Genomic DNA, 19131 nt, shown 5'->3' on the forward strand with positions numbered 1-19131 from the left:
GCAGCAACAGCAAATGGGGCAAGTGTCTGTATGGAGCATCTTATGGCGCAATAACGTTTGTGCAGCACTATATGGGGCCATAACGTTTGTGCAGCACTATATGGGGCCATAACATTTGTGCAGCACTATATGGGGCCATAACATTTGTGCAGCACTATATGGGGCCATAACATTTGTGCAGCACTATATGGGGCCATAACATTTGTGCAGCACTATATGGGGCCATAACATTTGTGCAGCACTATATGGGGCCATAACATTTGTGCAGCACTATATGGGGCCATAACGTTTGTGCAGCACTATATGGGGCCATAACGTTTGTGCAGCACTATATGGGGCCATAACGTTTGTGCAGCACTATATGTGGCCATAACGTTTGTGCAGCACTATATGGGGCCATAACGTTTGTGCAGCACTATATGGGGCCATAACGTTTGTGCAGCACTATATGGGGCCACAACGTTTGAGCAGCACTATATGGGGCCATAACGTTTGTGCAGCACTATATGGGGCCATAACGTTTGTGCAACACTATATGGGGCCATAACGTTTGTGCAGCACTATATGGGGCCATAATATTTGTGCAGCACTATATGGGGCCATAATGTTTGTGCAGCACTATATGGGGCCATAATATTTGTGCAGCACTATATGGCGCAAATATCTTTATGGAGCATCTTATGGGGCCATAATCAACATTTGTGCAGCATTATATTGGGCAAATGTGTTTATGGAGCATCTTATGGGGCCATTATTAACCATTATGCAGGATTTTATGGGGCATATTTTAATATGGAGCATCTTATGGGGCCATCATAAACTGTATGGAGCATTATATGGGGCTCATGATTCAATATGGATATTCAAAAACACTTAACCTACTGATATCTTAATTAATTTTACTTTTATTGGTATCTATTTTTATTTTTGACATTTACTGGTAGCTGCTACATTTTTAACCCTAGGCTTATACTCGAGTCATTAAGTTTTCCCAGTTTATTGTGGCAAAATTAGAGGGGTCACCTTATACTCGAGTATATACGGTACTTCACATTACTTGCCCAATTTAAGTTAAATCTATGTGGAATATCTCTGGTGTTGAAATATATATTGTGAAATGCGTTCATTAGCTTAGTTTTTGCCTTTTAATAATTACATTTCTATCTGTTTTGTGGTATTTGTGTCCAGAAAATTTTTTTGTTAACACATTCTATTTTGCTAACAGCGGTAATTATCCGGGGCGAAGCCGGGTAGTACAGCTAGTGTGTGTGTGTGTGTGTGTGTGTGTGTGTGTGTGTGTGTGTGTGTGTGTGTGTGTGTGTATGTGTGTATGTATGTATATATATATATATATATATATATCTAATATATAATTGCCTAGAATACTACTTCCAGCAATTTGTGCCAACTTCCTGTCCGGAGCTAATGTCCGGAGCTAATGTCCGGAGATAAGTGACGTCAACAGTGTCCAGTGTCTGATTGGTTGCCGCCTGCTGCGAGCGACCAATCAGAAACGTGCCGTACTGTGACACACTCCGCCCGCCATTTTGGTGTGATTTTTGAATTTTTACCTCACAGCAAGTTTCTACTGCGTGGAGGCGGGCCCAGTGACGTTGCTCTTCAAGCTCCTGCCGAATTTCGTCAAAAAAATGATAATACCATTTACCAAAACTATATATATTTAGTTGTGAAGTGGTTCAGTGACATTTTCACACCAATTTTGAACTTTTGTTTGGTGTTTTCTCCATATACTGCCTATTATTTTTGTTCTTTCTTACTATTATTAATTGTATTATTCTTACATTTGAATAAATAAAGTATATATGGATTCTAGACTCCCGATTCTTTAGAATCGGGCTGCCATCTAGTATATAATTTGTTCATATCTTCTGCAGTTTCAATCAGTAGCAGAAAGCAGACTTCAGTAAAAGGTGCTGAGAAAAAAACTATGGCAATGCAAAAAAAAAACATGAAGTCAACATCATATGAAAGAATTATCATTGGTTGTTTATTTACTGGAAAAGTATAGACTTGAAAATGATTGTTTATTTTCTGAAAGAAAATAGCAGTTTCCCATGAATTTACATTACAATGTAAACCTATGGGAAACAAAAAACACTGTGCACATGCTGCGGAAAAAAAAATTGCGCGGAACAGCGGTTTACATTCCGCAGCATGTCACTTCTTTCTGCGGATTCCACAGCGGTTTTACACCTGCTCCAATAGAAAACCGCAGTTGTAAAACCGCAGTGAAATCCGCAGAAAAATCGCAGTAAATCCGAGATAAATCTGCAGCAAAAACGCAGCGTTTTTGCCCTGCAGATTTATCAAATCCACTGCGGAAAAATCCACAGTGGACCATTCTACGTGTGCACATACCCTTACTAGTTCACTATGATGCTACTCAGCCCGATAATAGTAGATGTCTCGAGCAGGATTTCTTCAGGCTGCAATCCTTCTTATCAGGGAAGATATATACCATTGATGCAACCTGAGCAGAAACACGGTGCTCCACTAAGTGAGGGAAACAACTTCCACCTCCAAAGCAGGTGGAATTGTTCACTACGATGAGCTATTGGACTGCAAGGGGCCCATATACTGTACTTACACGGGGTATCTGTTTTGTCTGTGTCTGTTCTTACTTCCAATTGCATGCCAAGGATGGTTTGAAGCCTGAAATAAGTGATTGCTGCCACCTTGGATTACTTCTGGGAGAACCATTTTAAGAATGAAACATTTTAGAAAAAAAAATACATTTTTGTATTTTGTTTTCAAGCTAAAGCATCATAGGCATATTTCAGGTTTCTAATTTTAGCTCAAGTTTCACCATTATTCTAAGGTCCAAAATTGCAGACATAATACAAGAAAATACACCCATAGAAAAGTTGTGCAAACCTTCTTTTGACAAGGGGTCTAATTTTCAACTGCTCCATCAAATAACTAGAGTTTCCCTTTATAAATCCCTATATAGTGTCAGCTTACCCTTGCAGCTCAGCAGACTAAGAAGCTCAAGTTTTACAATGTATTCTTTGGTGTGTGTTTTTACTACCTTTTATGAAGTATATAAATAATTCAGAATTAGAAGAAAAAGGTGTACATAGGTTTGTAGGAAACAGAAAAGTACATGTTCTTCTACACAAGCGCAAGCCTGTCGATATGCTCACCTTGGTTTTTCTGGAGCATCAGAAGGGTTGCTGAAAAATGGTTCTTGATAAATAGTTTCCATCAGGTCATGGTCCATTAGAGTTGCCATTATTTCTTCCCGACTAGGTGGAGACATTAGTGGTTTTAAAATGTGCACTGGTCGAGGTGTAGCACTACCATTCTTGGATTGAGACGGAGAACTCATGGATCTCGGAGAACTGTCAGGAGTGGGTGTCAATCCACCACTATGTCTTGAAATGTATAGTTCTATGTCTCCATCTATAAAGTCAATGTCAGGGGAGGAAGCAAGTCCAGTAGAGGATGAACTGGAACTGGATGGGTGGCCAGAATTCACAGCTGTGTCTTTTTTCTCAGTACTTACATCAGTATGAATCCATTTAGATTGTGCTATGTTAAAGGAGGCATTTCTAAAAAGTTCTTCGCTACCCAAGTTACATTTGTTATTCTCTAAATCCTCGGACAGCTGAGTAAAAACTGCATCCACTGATGGTGGATGGTGAAAACTTTGAGCAAGTAATCTATTTTTAAGTTGGTTAACCAAAGGGTTTTGCTTATTATCAAGTGAAGATTTTTCAAACAACTCAGGGCTAAGGGAGCTAGGTCTCAAAAGTACTTTGTGTTCTGAAGAACTACGGACAAGTTTGTGATCTGTTTGTTTGCTCTCCTGCTTCATTCGATCATTTTCCAGGGCACTCGTAGGGAAGGGATCACTCAAAAATTTCTGGGGCAAATTTTGATCAGCTGGAATAAACTGACTCCCTGTATACAAACTGCAGAGACCAGTTTGCCCTACAGCATTGATATCAAAATTGTAGTTATGTTCAGGAGATAAACTATCTTCAAGTGCATAGCAACTCACAAAACCAGGGTCAGCAAAAATCGCAGCACCTCCATTAGACGTTGTACTTTTGATTTGGCGCTCAGTTTGATATTTTACTGGCACAGATTTCAAATTCTTGGCTGCCTTCGGCTTTGTATTCCGAGGTGCCCTTGGTTTTTTGTTGGGTGTTCGGCATTGTGATTTCTTACTATTACACTTTGGTTCAACTGGAGACGATTGACTGCCTTTTAGCTTAGCACTGGAATCTTCTGATGCAGCTGCCTTTTCTTTCTCTTGCTTTTTGTGGAGCAATTCCTTCAGGACAGCGATTCCACAATGCGCATCTATTATTCCTTGGGAAGCACTTTGTTTTAATGTTTTTTTAGTTGCTTTAGAGCAAGAAAATATCTCAGGCAAACAATTTTCATTAAATTTATGAGGAGTGAACTGTGTTCCATCAAACAATTCGCCTTTTTGTTTCCAAGTTGACATTCTAATAGGGTTTCTTAAAGAGGTTACCAAAGAACTTCTGGGTAGCTGAGTTTCTGAAGAGGATTTTGAATCGCTCTGTTTGCTCTGATCCTGGTTACTTGTCATCTGCTGCTGGCTGTTCATCGTGCATGGCAAAAGTTTTGACTGCAATTTCTCAAAAAGCATAGCATCAGGTGCACTTTGGGTGTCCCGTAATTTTACAACCGATGCCAAAAGCCTTTTCTGCACTTCTGTGGGATCCTCCTCTTGATTAAAAGGAGTACATGTTAAGGTAAACTGTGCATTCTGTATTACCTGAGAAGGGCGAATAATGGAATTTGAAATCCTATTTTGAGTCGTAATCGATTCTTTTGTTTGAAACACATTTGGGACTGGTGCTTTTAAATTATTTATCTTGAATGAATCTGTGCCTTGATTTAATGGCAGAGGTGATGATGAAACATTAGTCTCCATTGGAACAAATGTATTGTTTTGAGAGTTAAAAGAAGCAGTACTATTGAAAGATCGTGTGCTTTCCTGAAAGTCTTCCTGGTTCTCCGAAGATGAGAGCTGTGTAGAGTGAACATGTCCGGGAGAAAATCCTGACAAATTAAAATCTGATGACAGAGTATCAGATGTTTGTTTAGTGGTTTCATCTACTAGGCTACCAGACTGATCTTGAACCAAATGTTCTGATCTATCAGTTTCAATATTTGTTACTTTATTTCGGCCTTTAATTTTCGTATGTTTTCTTGGTGCCTTTTCACTCTTTTTCTGCCTAGGTTTCCCCTTTTGTCTTTTTCGGTCTTTGACTAACTCAAGTTGAATAACTTTGTTTCCTTGTTTGCTCAGTGTGGGTGGGCTTAAAGTACTCTTCTTTCTGGTTTTACTCGATTGGGCTCTTCGTTGCCTTTTTTTGGTACAAAGTTCACCTTCTTTCTTTCCTGCAATTAAATGATATGCTTTAAAGAGAGGAGTATCTTCAACAGGACTTCGCTTCAGCTCCTCAGCTTCTGGATCTGTTGGTGACCAGCAACGTGGTGGAGACATATGTATTGGGCTTGGACTTCTTTCAGTAAGAAAGCCCAATTTCGACATCACATCCTTGTAGTCAGTATCACAATCTTCTGTTTCGACATTATAAGATGGCATTGGAGGTGTGAGAAACCTACAAGCTTTTCTTCTTCGTGGAGGTAGGGGTCGATTAAGAACTTGTCTCTGCGTCTTTGGGACCTTCCCTGGCTTTTTCTTGGCAGATTTCGGTTTAGTTTTTCTTTTGTTGTTCTTCTTTGGTACTACGGGGCATAGTGGGTATTTGGTTGCAGGGGAGTCTGGCACTTTGGGCCAGAATTCTTTTAAAGGTGCCATTTTATTATAGAACTCTAGTTTTTGATCTGTTAATATTACATGATCTTCACTAGGATCTAACTTTTCTAATTTTACCTGCATATTTTTTCTGCCTTTAAACCTGTTAATGATTATATATTTTATAATTATTGGGGGTAACTTATTAGATACCTTTCTACGTTTGCGTGACTTTTGAGGATTACCTGCATATTCATTGGCTTCGACAGACTGAGGTAGATTAATTTTCGAATTGCTTGCACCCAGGCTTGCCTCCCCATCTTCACTTTCAAAATTGACTTTCCTTTTTGCTCTTAAAGTATATTTATTTCCATAAAGTGCTGATGAAGGGTCTGACGCTACATTGCCCTCTTCAAATTGACATTCAAAGCTATTCATTTCACATGTGTTTCCTTGAAATGCACCATCATCCATCATGACAGCGATGTCACAGGATGGTACCCTGTCAACATCAGGAGGACTTTTGCTACAAGCATTCCCTGGAGCATAGCTGCTGTCTTTTACCAGTTCGATTTCATTTAAACTGACAGAGCCCTGGGCATCAGAAGAGTCAATATTGTCTTGTTTCAATGCATGCAGATGTTCTTGAACATCATCACTTTTTGTATCGTGTATTTTATCGTCTAGACAGGCCACTTCGACATTTACCTGTTCCTTACTTACAGAGCCTTTTATCTTTTTTGATAGCTTTAATCTTGATGGTTTTTTAGGCTGTTGAACTTTGCAAGACATTGCTGTAGCTTTTTGTGGTCGGTTCAAACAATTTGAAAGAACAACGCTAGGAAAAAATTTGTAATGGGTCACCTGCTGGTTAACACCAGTTGCTTCCGCATTATGTTCCTGAAATTCTTCATATCGTACCTTCATTTTATTAAGGCTTCCTTCATTAGAATCAGCATCTACAGTCCTATCACAATTTTCTGTTAAGGCTGCATGAGCAAAGCTGTGTGGAGGAACATTACATTTATCGCTTATGTCGGCAGGTTTTTTAGCTTTGTTATTAATCAGTTCTGTGAAATTTCGATGCGTTCTGTCCAAAGCACCTTCACTGCCATGTCGGTTCAAATGCAAAAAGGAAGCTGCATCCTTTTCTTTTCTAATGCTGGTGAATTTCCTGCACTGCAGATGTCTATTAACTGAGGAAATCCCATCCTCATAAACAGTTGTGTCACTTGCTGGAATCGAGACAATGTCATTCATTCCTACATCTTTATGGAGGATTTCTGAATGAACAGAACTGTTAAAAGGTGCTGGATATTTTATACTATAAGTGCTATCATTTGTGAAAGTGTGGACGGAAAGTTCAGCTCCCTTTTCCAGAGGTGACTGGGAGAGCTCCTCTATCAAACCCTCCTTTTTTAACAAGTGAGGAGATGAAAGGGCACTTGAGTGCTGACACTGGAATGCGGTTTTGGCAGAAGATTGTGGCTCCAAGGAAGCAGCATCTTTGTGAAAGATGGAGGTTTTTATTGACAACTTGCTTTTGGCAATAACCGAAGAGTGGGTAAGAGTACTTTCATTATTCATGGCATTATCTACAAAAAAAAATAAAAGATATGTAACTTTTACACCAACATACATCAGTTAACGTTTACATGTTCTACTTTAATAAACATTCATCTCCACCTTTCTATAGCTAAAACGTTGCAAAATTTAAAGCAGGGCCTATTTATGCAGCATATTGCATGTCAAAAAATGCAAAAAAAAAAACGAGTGGGCAAAGTTTTAATGACAATAAATTAACTACTACTTATTCCGGACATTAGTGCATATTTTGCTGCAAATTAACCCCTGCAGTTAACAGATGCAGTTTGCATATTTCCAGTGTATGGACAGGAATGATATACAGGACTTCCTGTACAGAAGGCAGAGATAATTTATTGCCATCTCTGCCTTCCTGATTGCTGTGAACATAGCTGAATGAGCGCTGTTTATACAGTTTAAGACGCGCTAGCAGAGACTCCTCCTTTCGTCCTGCCATCATGTGATCACCGCATGCTGTGATCTTATCAGACTCAGACCAGCTCTGCAGTGAAGACAGGATGTTGAATTTGCCCTGTTATGCAGGACAATATGTTGGTTACTGAAAAAAAACCAAAAAAAAAACAGTAGTATACAAAACTGTAAATGTCAATCTCCCCTTGAAATCTTTTATATCTATCCTTATAAGGAGCACAACGTATGAAATAAAAAAATATATATATATATGAAAGAGAAAGCAGAAAACAATATAGTTGAAAAACAAACATGTGTCTGATATATAAAAATACGGTAATTGGTATGGAAAGGGGAACAATTTAAAATATACAGTGGGGCAAAAAAGTATTTAGTCAGTCAGCAATAGTGCAAGTTCCACCACTTAACCCCTTCATGACCCAGCCTATTTTGACCTTAAAGACCTTGCCGTTTTTTGCCATTCTGACCAGTGTCCCTTTATGAGGTAATAACTCAGGAACGCTTCAACGGATCCTAGCGGTTCTGAGATTGTTTTTTCGTGACATATTGGGCTTCATGTTAGTGGTAAATTTAGGTCAATAAATTATGCGTTTATTTGTGATAAAAACGGAAATTTGGCGAAAATTTTGAAAATTTCGCAATTTTCACATTTTGAATTTTTATTCTGTTAAACCAGAGAGTTATGTGACACAAAATAGTTAATAAATAACATTTCCCACATGTTTACTTTACATCAGCACAATTTTGGAAACAAAATTTTTTTTTTGCTAGGAAGTTATAAGGGTTAAAATTTGACCAGCGATTTCTCATTTTTACAACGAAATTTACAAAACCATTTTTTTAGGGACCACCTCACATTTGAAGTCAGTTTGAGGGGTCTATATGGCTGAAAATACCCAAAAGTGACACCATTCTAAAAACTGCACCCCTCAAGGTACTCAAAACCACATTCCAGAAGTTTATTAACCCTTCAGGTGCTTCACAGCAGCAGAAGCAACATGGAAGGAAAAAATGAACATTTAACTTTTTAGTCACAAAAATTATCTTTTAGCAACAATTTTTTAATTTTCCCAATGGTAAAATGAGAAACTGAACCACGTAAGTTGTTGTCCAATTTGTCCTGAGTACGCTGATACCTCATATGTGGGGGTAAACCACTGTTTGGGCGCACGGCAGGGCTTGGAAGGGAAGGAGCGCCATTTGACTTTTTGAATCAAAAATTGGCTCCACTCTTTAGCGGACGCCATGTCACGTTTGGAGAGCCCCCGTGTGCCTAAAAATTGGAGCTCCCCCACAAGTGACCCCATTTTGGAAACTAGACGCCCCAGGGAACTTATCTAGATGCATAGTGAGCACTTTGAACCCCCAGGTGCTTCACAAATTGATCCGTAAAAATGAAAAAGTACTTTTTTTTCACAAAAAAATTCTTTTAGCCTCAATTTTTTCATTTTCACATGGGCAACAGGATAAAATGGATCCTAAAATTTGTTGGGCAATTTCTCCTGAGTACACTGATACCTCATATGTGGGGGTAAACCACTGTTTGGGCACATGGTAAGGCTCGGAAGGGAAGGAGCGCCATTTGACTTTTTGAATGAAAAATTATCTCCATCGTTAGCTGACACCATGTCGCGTTTGGAAAGCTCCTGTGTGCCTAAACATTGGCGCTCCCCCACAAGTGACCCCATTTTGGAAACTAGACCCCCCAAGGAACTTATTTAGATGCCTAGTGAGCACTTTAAACCCCCAGGTGCTTCACAAATTGATCTGTAAAAATGAAAAAGTACTTTTTTTCACAAAAAAATTCTTTTAGCCTCAATTTTTTCATTTTCACATGGGCAACAGGATAAAATGGATCATAAAATTTGTTGGGCAATTTCTCCCGAGTACGCCGATAGCTCATATGTGGGGGTAAACCACTGTTTGGGCACCCGACAGGGCTCGGAAGGGAAGGCGCGCCATTTGACTTTTTGAATGGAAAATTAGCTCCAATTGTTAGCGGACACCATGTCGCGTTTGGAGAGCCCCTGTGTGCCTAAACATTGGAGCTCCCCCACAAGTGACCCCATTTTGGAAACTAGACCCCCCAAGGAACTTATCTAGATGCATATTGAGCACTTTAAACCCCCAGGTGCTTCACATAAGTTAATAACGCAGAGCCATGAAAATAAAAAATAATTTTTCTTTCCTCAAAAATGATTTTTTAGCCTGGAATTTCCTATTTTGCCAAGGGTAATAGGAGAAATTGGACCCCAAATGTTGTTGTCCAGTTTGTCATGAGTACGCTGATACCCCATATGTGGGGGTAAACCACTGTTTGGGCGCACGGCAGGGCTTGGAGGGGAAGGCACGCCATTTGGCTTTTTAAATGGAAAATTAGCTCCAATCATTAGCGGACACCATGTCACGTTTGGAGAGCCCCTGTGTGCCTAAACATTGGAGATCCCCCAGAAATGACCCCATTTTGGAAACTAGTCCACCAAAGGAACTAATCTAGATGTGTGGTGAGGACTTTGAACCCCCAAGTGCTTCACAGAAGTTTATAACGCAGAGCCATGAAAATAAAAAATAATTATTTTCTCAAAAATGATCTTTTAGCCTGCAATTTTTTATTTTCCCAAGGGTATCAGGAGAAATTTGACCCCAAAATTTGTTGTCCAGTTTCTCCTGAGTACGCTGATACCCCATATGTGGGGGTAAACTACTGTTTGGGCACATGCCGGGGCTCGGAATTGAAGTAGTGACGTTTTGAAATGCAGACTTTGATGGAATGCTCTGCGGGCGTCACGTTGCGTTTGCAGAGCCCCTGATGTGGCTAAACAGTAGAAACCCCCCACAAGTGACCCCATTTTGGAAACTAGACCCCGAAAGGAACTTATCTAGATGTGTGGTGAGCACTTTGAACCCCCAAGTGCTTCATAGAAGTATATAATGCAGAGCCGTGAAAATAATAAATACGTTTTCTTTCCTCAAAAATAATTATTTAGCCCAGAATTTTTTATTTTCCCAAGGGTTACAGGAGAAATTGGACCCCAAAAGTTGTTGTTCAGTTTCTCCTGAGTACGCTGATACCCCATGTGTGGAGGTAAACCACTGTTTGGGCACACGTCGGGGCTCAGAAGGGAAGTAGTGACTTTTGAAATGCAGACTTTGATGGAATGGTCTGCGGGCGTCACGTTGCGTTTGCAGAGCCCCTGGTGTGCCTAAACAGTAGAAACCCCCCACAAGTGACCCCATTTTAGAAACTAGACCCCCCAAGGAACTTATCTAGATATGTGGTGAGCACTTTGAACCCCCAAGTGCTTCACAGACGTTTACAACGTAGAGCCGTGAAAATAATAAATCATTTTTCTTTCCTCAAAAATGATGTTTTAGCAAGCATTTTTTTATTTTCACAAGGGTAACAGGAGAAATTGGACCCCAGTAATTGTTGCGCAGTTTATCCTGAGTATGCTGGTACCCCATATGTGGGGGTAAACCACTGTTTGGGCACACGTCAGGGCTCGGAATTGAGGGAGCACCATTTGACTTTTTGAATACGGGATTGGCTGGAATCAATGGTGGCGCCATGTTGCGTTTGGAGACCCCTGATGTGCCTAAACAGTGGTAACCCCTCAATTCTACCTCCAACACTAACCCCAACACACCCCTAACCCTAATCCCAACTGTAGCCATAACCCTAATCACAACCCTAACCCCAACACACCCCTAACCACAACCCTAACCCCAACACACCCCTAACCACAACCCTAATTCCAACCCTAACCCTAACTCTAACCACAACCCTAATTCCAACTGTAGCCATAACCCTAATCACAGCCCTAACCCTAACCCCAACACATCCCTAACCCTAATCCCAACTATAGCCATAACCCTAATCACAGCCCTAACCCTAACCCTAACCCCAACACACCCCTAACCTTAATCCCAACTGTAGCCATAACCCTAATCACAACCCTAACCACAATACACCCCTAACCACAACCCTAATTCCAACCCTAACCCTAAGGTTATGTGCCCACGTTGCGGATTCGTGTGAGATTTTTCAGCATCATTTTTTAAAAATCCGCAGGTAAAAGGCACTGCGTTTTACCTGCGGATTTTCCGCGGATTTCCAGTGTTTTTTGTGCGGATTTCACCTGCGGATTCCTATTGAGGAACAGGTGTAAAACGCTGCGGAATCCGCACAAAGAATTGACATGCTGCGGAAAATACAACGCAGCATTTCCGCGCGATATTTTCCGCACCATGGGCACAGCGGATTTGGTTTCCATATGTTTACATGGTACTGTACACCTGATGGAACACTGCTGCGAATCCGCAGCGGCCAATCCACTGCGGATCCGCAGCCAAATCCGCACGGTGTGCACATGGCCTAATTCTAAAGGTATGTGCACACGCTGCGGAAAACGCTGCGGATCCGCAGCAGTTTCCCATGAGTTTACAGTTCAATGTAAACCTATGGGAAACAAAAATCGCTGTACACATGCTGCAGAAAAACTGCATGGAAACGCAGCGGTTTACATTCCGCAGCATGTCACTTCTTTGTGCGGATTCCGCAGCGGTTTTACAACTGCTCAAATAGAAAATCGCAGTTGTAAAACCGCAGTGAAATGCGCAGAAAAAAACGCGGTAAATCCGCCATAAATCCGCAGCGGTTTAGCACTGCGGATTTATCAAATCCGCAGCGGAAAAATCCGCAGAGGACCAGAATATGTGTGCACATACCGAAACCCTAACCCTACCCCTAACCCCATTCTAACATTAGTGGAAAAAAAAAAATTCTTTATTTTTTTATTGTCCCTACCTATGGGGGTGACAAAAGGGGGGGGGGGGGGGTCATTTATTATTTTTTTTATTTTGATCACTGAGATATAATCTATCTCAGTGATCAAAATGCACTTTGGAACGAATCTGCCGGCCGGCAGATTCGGCGGGCGCACTGCGCATGCGCCTGCCATTTTGGAAGATGGCGGCGCCCGGGGAGAAGACGGACGGACCCCGGCAGGATCGGTAAGTATGATAGGGTGGGGGGGGGGGGGGGGGAGCACGGGGGGATGGGGGATCGGAGCATGGGGGGGTGAATCGGAGGGCTGGAGGGGTGGAACGGAGCACGGGGGGTGGAACGGAGCACGGGGGGGTGGAACGGAGCACGGGGGGGTGGAACGGAGCACGGAGGGGGGTGGATCAAAGTGCAGGGGGGGTGATTGAAGTCACGGGGGGAGCGGACAAGAGCACGGGGGGGAGCGGAGCACAGGACAGAGGGGAGCCGGAGCAGTGTACCGGACAGATCGGGGGGCTGGGGGGGGGGGGGGCGATCGGTGGGGTGGGGTGGGGGCACATTAGTATTTCCAGCCATGGCCGATGATATTGCAGCATCGGCCATGGCTGGATTGTAATATTTCACCCGTTATAATAGGTGAAATATTACAAATCGCTCTGATTGGCTGTTGAAAGTGAAACTGCCAATCAGAGCGATCGTAGCCACGAGGGGGTGAAGCCACCCCCCCTGGGCTAAACTACCACTCCCCCTGTCCCTGCAGATCGGGTGAAATGGAAGTTAACCCTTTCACCCGATCTGCAGGGACGCGATCTTTCCATGACGCCACATAGGCGTCATGGGTCGGATTGGCACCGACTTTCATGATGCCTACGTGGCGTCAAAGGTCGGGAAGGGGTTAAAAAGATGAGAGGCGTCTGTAATTTATATCATAGGTAGACCTCAACTATGGGAGACAAACTGAGAAAAAAAAAATCCAGAAAATCACATTGTCTGTTTTTTTAACATTTTATTTGCATATTATGGTGGAAAATAAGTATTTGGTCAGAAACAAACAATCAAGATTTCTGGCTCTCACAAACCTGTAACTTCTTCTTTAAGAGTCTCCTCTTTCCTCCACTCATTACCTGTAGTAATGGCACCTGTTTAAACTTGTTATCAGTATAAAAAGACACCTGTGCACACCCTCAAACAGTCTGACTCCAAACTCCACTATGTCAAAGAGCTGTCAAAGGACACCAGAAACAAAATTGTAGCCCTGCACCAGGCTGGGAAGACTGAATCTGCAATAGCCAACCAGCTTGGAGTGAAGAAATCAACCGTGAGAGCAATAGTTAGAAAATGGAAGACTTACAAGACCACTGATAATCTCCCTCGATCTGGGGCTCCACGCAAAATCCCACCCCATGGGGTCAGAATGATCACAAGAACGGTGAGCAAAAATCCCAGAACCACGCGGGGGGACCTAGTGAATGAACTGCAGAAAGCTGGGACCAATGTAACAAGGCCTACCATAAGTAACACACTACGCCACCATGGACTTAGATCCTGCAGTGCCAGACGTGTCCCACTGCTTAAGCCAGTACATGTCCGGGCCCGTCTGAAGTTTGCTAGAGAGCATTTGGATGATCCAGAGGAGTTTTGGGAGAATGTCCTATGGTCTGATGAAACCAAACTGGAACTGTTTGGTAGAAACACAACTTGTCGTGTTTGGAGGAAAAAGAATACTGAGTTGCATCCATCAAACACCATACCTACTGTAAAGCATGGTGGTGGAAACATCATGCTTTGGGGCTGTTTCTCTGCAAAGGGGCCAGGACGACTGATCCGGGTACATGAAAGAATGAATGGGGCCATGTATCAAGGGGAGATTTTGAGTGCAAACCTCCTTCCATCAGCAAGGGCATTGAAGATGAAACGTGGCTGGGTCTTTCAACATGACAATGATCCAAAGCACACCGCCAGGGCAACGAAGGAGTGGCTTCGTAAGAAGCATTTCAAGGTCCTGGAGTGGCCTAGCCAGTCTCCAGATCTCAACCCTATAGAAAACCTTTGGAGGGAGTTGAAAGTCCGTGTTGCCAAGCGAAAAGCCAAAAACATCACTGCTCTAGAGGAGATCTGCATGGAGGAATGGGCCAACATACCAACAACAGTGTGTGGCAACCTTGTGAAGACTTACAGAAAACGTTTGACCTCTGTCATTGCCAACAAAGGATATATTACAAAGTATTGAGATGAAATTTTGTTTCTGACCAAATACTTATTTTCCACCATAATATGCAAATAAAATGTTAAAAAAACAGACAATGTGATTTTCTGGATTTTTTTTTCTCAGTTTGTCTCCCATAGTTGAGGTCTACCTATGATGTAAATTACAGACGCCTCTTATCTTTTTAAGTGGTGGAACTTGCACTATTGCTGACTGACTAAATACTTTTTTGCCCCACTGTATTATAGTGGTAATTTGTGACTTTAAAAGTAAGATTAAAAAATGTTACACTTTTCCCTGATCTCAGCAAACAATTAGGTCCCATGTATTAAGTGCTATTAAAACTGCTTGTACAGTAGAAAAAAATTATAATATGCCTGGTCACAAACAAGGGTACATTTCTAGGTCTTGGACTAGTTAAAAAGACTCCGTTTTGGGCATCAATGATGTTACTTTATCCAAAAAAATAAAATTTTAGTTCATAAATATTATAAAATGTGAATATTCATAAAACAAAAGTCCTATTTACCACTGTTTTCATCAGCTGTGCCATCTAACTGAGGTATAGAAAGATCTGCTAGAAACATTTTATTACTCCACTCCATCTCATTGTCTGTGGAATCCTCTTCTTCCGACAAGCTTTCATTAATGTTTTTACCAAAGCTAAAACACAAGATAAAAGTAATTGTCAATTCAGTAGCAATAAATTATATAGGTACATTTACCAGAATTAAGAAATATACCACTCAAAATGAATTGTGCACTTGTAACACCGTGTCATCCAGAGTCTTGATTTTGACTACAACATCACTGAAAGTTTGGTCACATATTATTTATCAGCTGTCTGTCAATTGCTTTTGGCCTAGTAAACCAATCACAGTGCTGGGTGGCAGAGCGAGAGAGGGGTCTCCTATGGAAATTCAATCCTAAGAACTTTTCGGGAAGTCCCAAGGCAGGCAAACATATGCCAGTTGATACACTTAAAATACAGGGTGTGCCATTTATATGGATACCCCTGGGTGCGCCATTTGTAAAGTAGGATCCAAAATGGCCAACTTCAAAATGGCCACCATACCCATCTTGAAAAGTTTTCCCCCTCACACATACTAATGTGCCACAAATAGGAAGTTGATATCAGCAACCATTCCCATTTTATTTAGGTGTATCCATATACATGGCCCATCCTGTATAATTATCCGCCTTAGGCTAGGGTTATAGTGAAATCGTAGTGTCACATTGCGACATCGCATCTAATGATTTCCTGTGCCACATTGTAACCTATGACCTCCCACAATCTCATGCAACTGCAGAACGAACGTGTACAAATATGTTGGATTTTCTGTCGCTGGTCACAAGTCACACATGACAAATCGCACACAGTCTTCAATGCAAGTCAAATGTGACTGCGACTTATCTGGAATTTGGCCATTTCTTTAATAGCTAAATCATAGCTGACCAGTTGCACAGATGCTTTTGGCAGCGCAACACGTCAGCATGTATCCCCAGCCTAATAATTGCATTCTGTTGGTATATTTCCCACCTAGAAGTCACATATAGAAAAATATATAGACGGAAAAAGGGTTTTCATTTAACAAAGATTTTGTCCAAAAACATCTAAAAAATGTTCTTAAGACAGTATTTACCTCTAACTAACAGGCATGCCCGAAGTGCCTTTTTTGATACATGTCGCTGTCTCCTTCACTCTATAGCAAGAATGACGTTGACACAGCAGAGTACTCTCTGCTGTCCTGGAGCCCTTTCTCCATCCTACCTCTGTGGTGCCGTGCTTCTTACAGTAGTTCAAGCAGAGCTCTGAATACTAATCTCCTCTGGACATGCTGCAATAGATAGTTTCTGTCATCGGTACAAAATAAAAAATTCTACGTTTTTTCACTCCACTATGCTTTACATCTTTCAAGCAAATTTTACAAAAAAAATAAAAAATTTGCGGTAGTCATGTTATTGCCATTGAAGAAATTACCATTAAGAAATCGGTCATGGGCAGCTGGAGCGATTGACAACTGTTGATCATATGAAATCATGTTCATAGTTTGGTTTATCAGTGTTCTCCAAACTCATCTACTATATAATTGTCTAAGGGTCACTTCTGTCTGTTTGTCACGGATATTCATTGGTCGCGGCCTGTCTGTCATGAAAATCCAAGTCACTGATTGGTCGTGGCAAACCGCCCACGACCAATCAGCGACGGCCATAGTCTGGCAGGGAAATGGCTGCTGCTTTAGTGCCCTGCAGTCAGCGCTGAGCGCGCACACAGGGTTAATGCCAGTGTTAACGGACCGCGGTGTAATGCACTCCGTTACCACAGCTATTAACCCTGTGTGACCAACTTTTTACTATTGATGCTGCATATGCAGCATCAATAGTAAAAATATCTAATGTTACAAATAATTAAAAAAAAAAAAAAGAAAAAAAAAAAGGGTTATTCTCACCCTCCGACGTCGCCCGCTGTCCTCGGCAGTGCAAGCGGCAGGTTCCGGTGCCAAGGATGCTATGCGAGAAGGACCTTCCATGACGTCACAGTCATGTGACCACGACATCATCACAGGTCCTGCGCTCATACCAACCCTGGGACCGAAAGCTGCCACGTGCACCGCACACAGGCGCCAGGACTTTAAGGGGCCTTCGGAAGGTGAGTATATGTTTCTTTTTTATTTTAAGTCTTTTTTAACCACGCATATAGTGCCCACATTGCTATATACTACGTGGGCTGTGTTACCTACTGCGTGGGCTCTACGTGGCTGTGCAGTATACTATGTGCCTGTGCAATATACTACGTGGCTCTACAATATACTACGTGGCTATGTTATATACTAAATGGCTCTGCTATATACTACGTGGCTGACCAATATACTACATACCTGTGCAATACACTACATGGCTATGTTATATACTACGTGGTTGCGTTATATACTACGTAGATCTGCTATATACTACGTACGCTGTGTTACATACTACGTAGCTCTCTTATATACTACGTAGCTATGTTATATACTATGTCGGTTGTGTTATATACTACGTCACTGTGCAATATAGTATGTAGCCTGTGCTATATACTACCTACATATTCTAGAATATCCGATACGTTAGAATCGGGCCACCATCTAGTATAAAATAAAGGCTGTGCTGTCACATAACAATACATTCTGGCAGAGGCCAATAAAAAGTTTCAAGATGGACACATACTTTCTTTTACCGTCACGTGCTTCCAGGTTGCTGTCCCATCTCTGGGACATTAATATGCTAAGCTCCATCTCCTCCTTCTCCACCTGCGGCTCGTTCTCCTCATCGTCACTATTCTGCATGGCGTTGCACCTTGCAGACAAACTGTGCTGCGATAATCGCCTTGACAGATCCACTTGATAGCCATCATCTTCTAGACCAGCTAGCAATTTTATCATGGCTTGATCTTGACTGTTGTCCACTAAACAGAAACAAAAAGGACAAAATGCATTAAATGGTATTAGTCTTTAAATTTTCCTACCCAAGTCAGGCCCAGTAGTTATACTAGTGAGCAGGATTGTATTCACCGAACAGCCCAATAATATTGGGGGAGTGAAAGTATAGCACTAAAGAGTAAAAACAGACCCCTAAAATGTAACTTTTATTATGTAATTAAAAATACAATCTTCTAAAAATAGGGGACGAAAAATTAACATTAACCATCATGGCTGCACACAGCTCAGCTACATCATCAAACACACCCTCAGCTCAAAAACAACACACACTGCTCAGCTACATCATCAAAACAACATACACAAACCCAATAAATTACCACTGTTTGCAGTTCGTTCCAGGCATGCGACTGATCATATGACCCCACAGGTCCTTCAATAAGAGCAGTATAAGTGCAGGTCATGACTCCTGGCAGGATCCTTTTCTAAGGCTGCACTGATCAGTAAGGTCAGTGTCAAGCAGGAGGTGAAAACAGTCCTCTCAGTGATTGAGGGGGATTGTGTGTCAGCTGGCTTGATGATCATTGAAAGCTGTCCGTCTCAGTGCAAGAAATCACACACACGTTTTGGTAAGAGCTTTTACTTTACTAAAAAGTGCATAGAAACTATGGTAATTGTTCCCAACTAGTATAAATAAATATGTGCAGGGCCCTGGTCCATTAGCCACGTGGGTAGCCTATAGCCACTAGACCAGAGCCTGCAAACCTTCTCCTATCTGCCAGCATCGCTTCTAATTAATTGGCCCTGCGTGGTATTATAGATGCAACACACCACAACATAATGATATAATGACATGGCACTGAATCTACTAATTACGTCAAGTTCCTGCAATTTTGTTTGCTCAAATACCTTATACTTTTTTTTAGGTTGGACATGGTAAACGGCTCCCTTT

General features: G+C 41.6%; 1 protein-coding gene across 1 annotated transcript in view; it reads right to left on the reverse strand.

Moving 5' to 3' along the window:
• REV3L (REV3 like, DNA directed polymerase zeta catalytic subunit) overlaps window positions 1-19131 on the reverse strand; it is a 291259-nt gene that overhangs the window by 81575 nt on the left and 190553 nt on the right. The window contains exons 11-13 of the mRNA XM_069726145.1: window positions 17971-18208; window positions 15296-15429; window positions 3165-7356 (exon numbers count right to left, since the gene is read on the reverse strand). Of these exons, the coding sequence (XP_069582246.1) occupies window positions 3165-7356; window positions 15296-15429; window positions 17971-18208 (4564 nt within the window). The remainder of the gene's footprint in view (window positions 1-3164; window positions 7357-15295; window positions 15430-17970; window positions 18209-19131) is intronic.

The sequence above is a fragment of the Ranitomeya imitator genome, chromosome 5 (genome assembly GCF_032444005.1).
Source record: "Ranitomeya imitator isolate aRanImi1 chromosome 5, aRanImi1.pri, whole genome shotgun sequence".
In the NCBI taxonomy this organism is placed as follows: domain Eukaryota; kingdom Metazoa; phylum Chordata; class Amphibia; order Anura; family Dendrobatidae; genus Ranitomeya; species Ranitomeya imitator.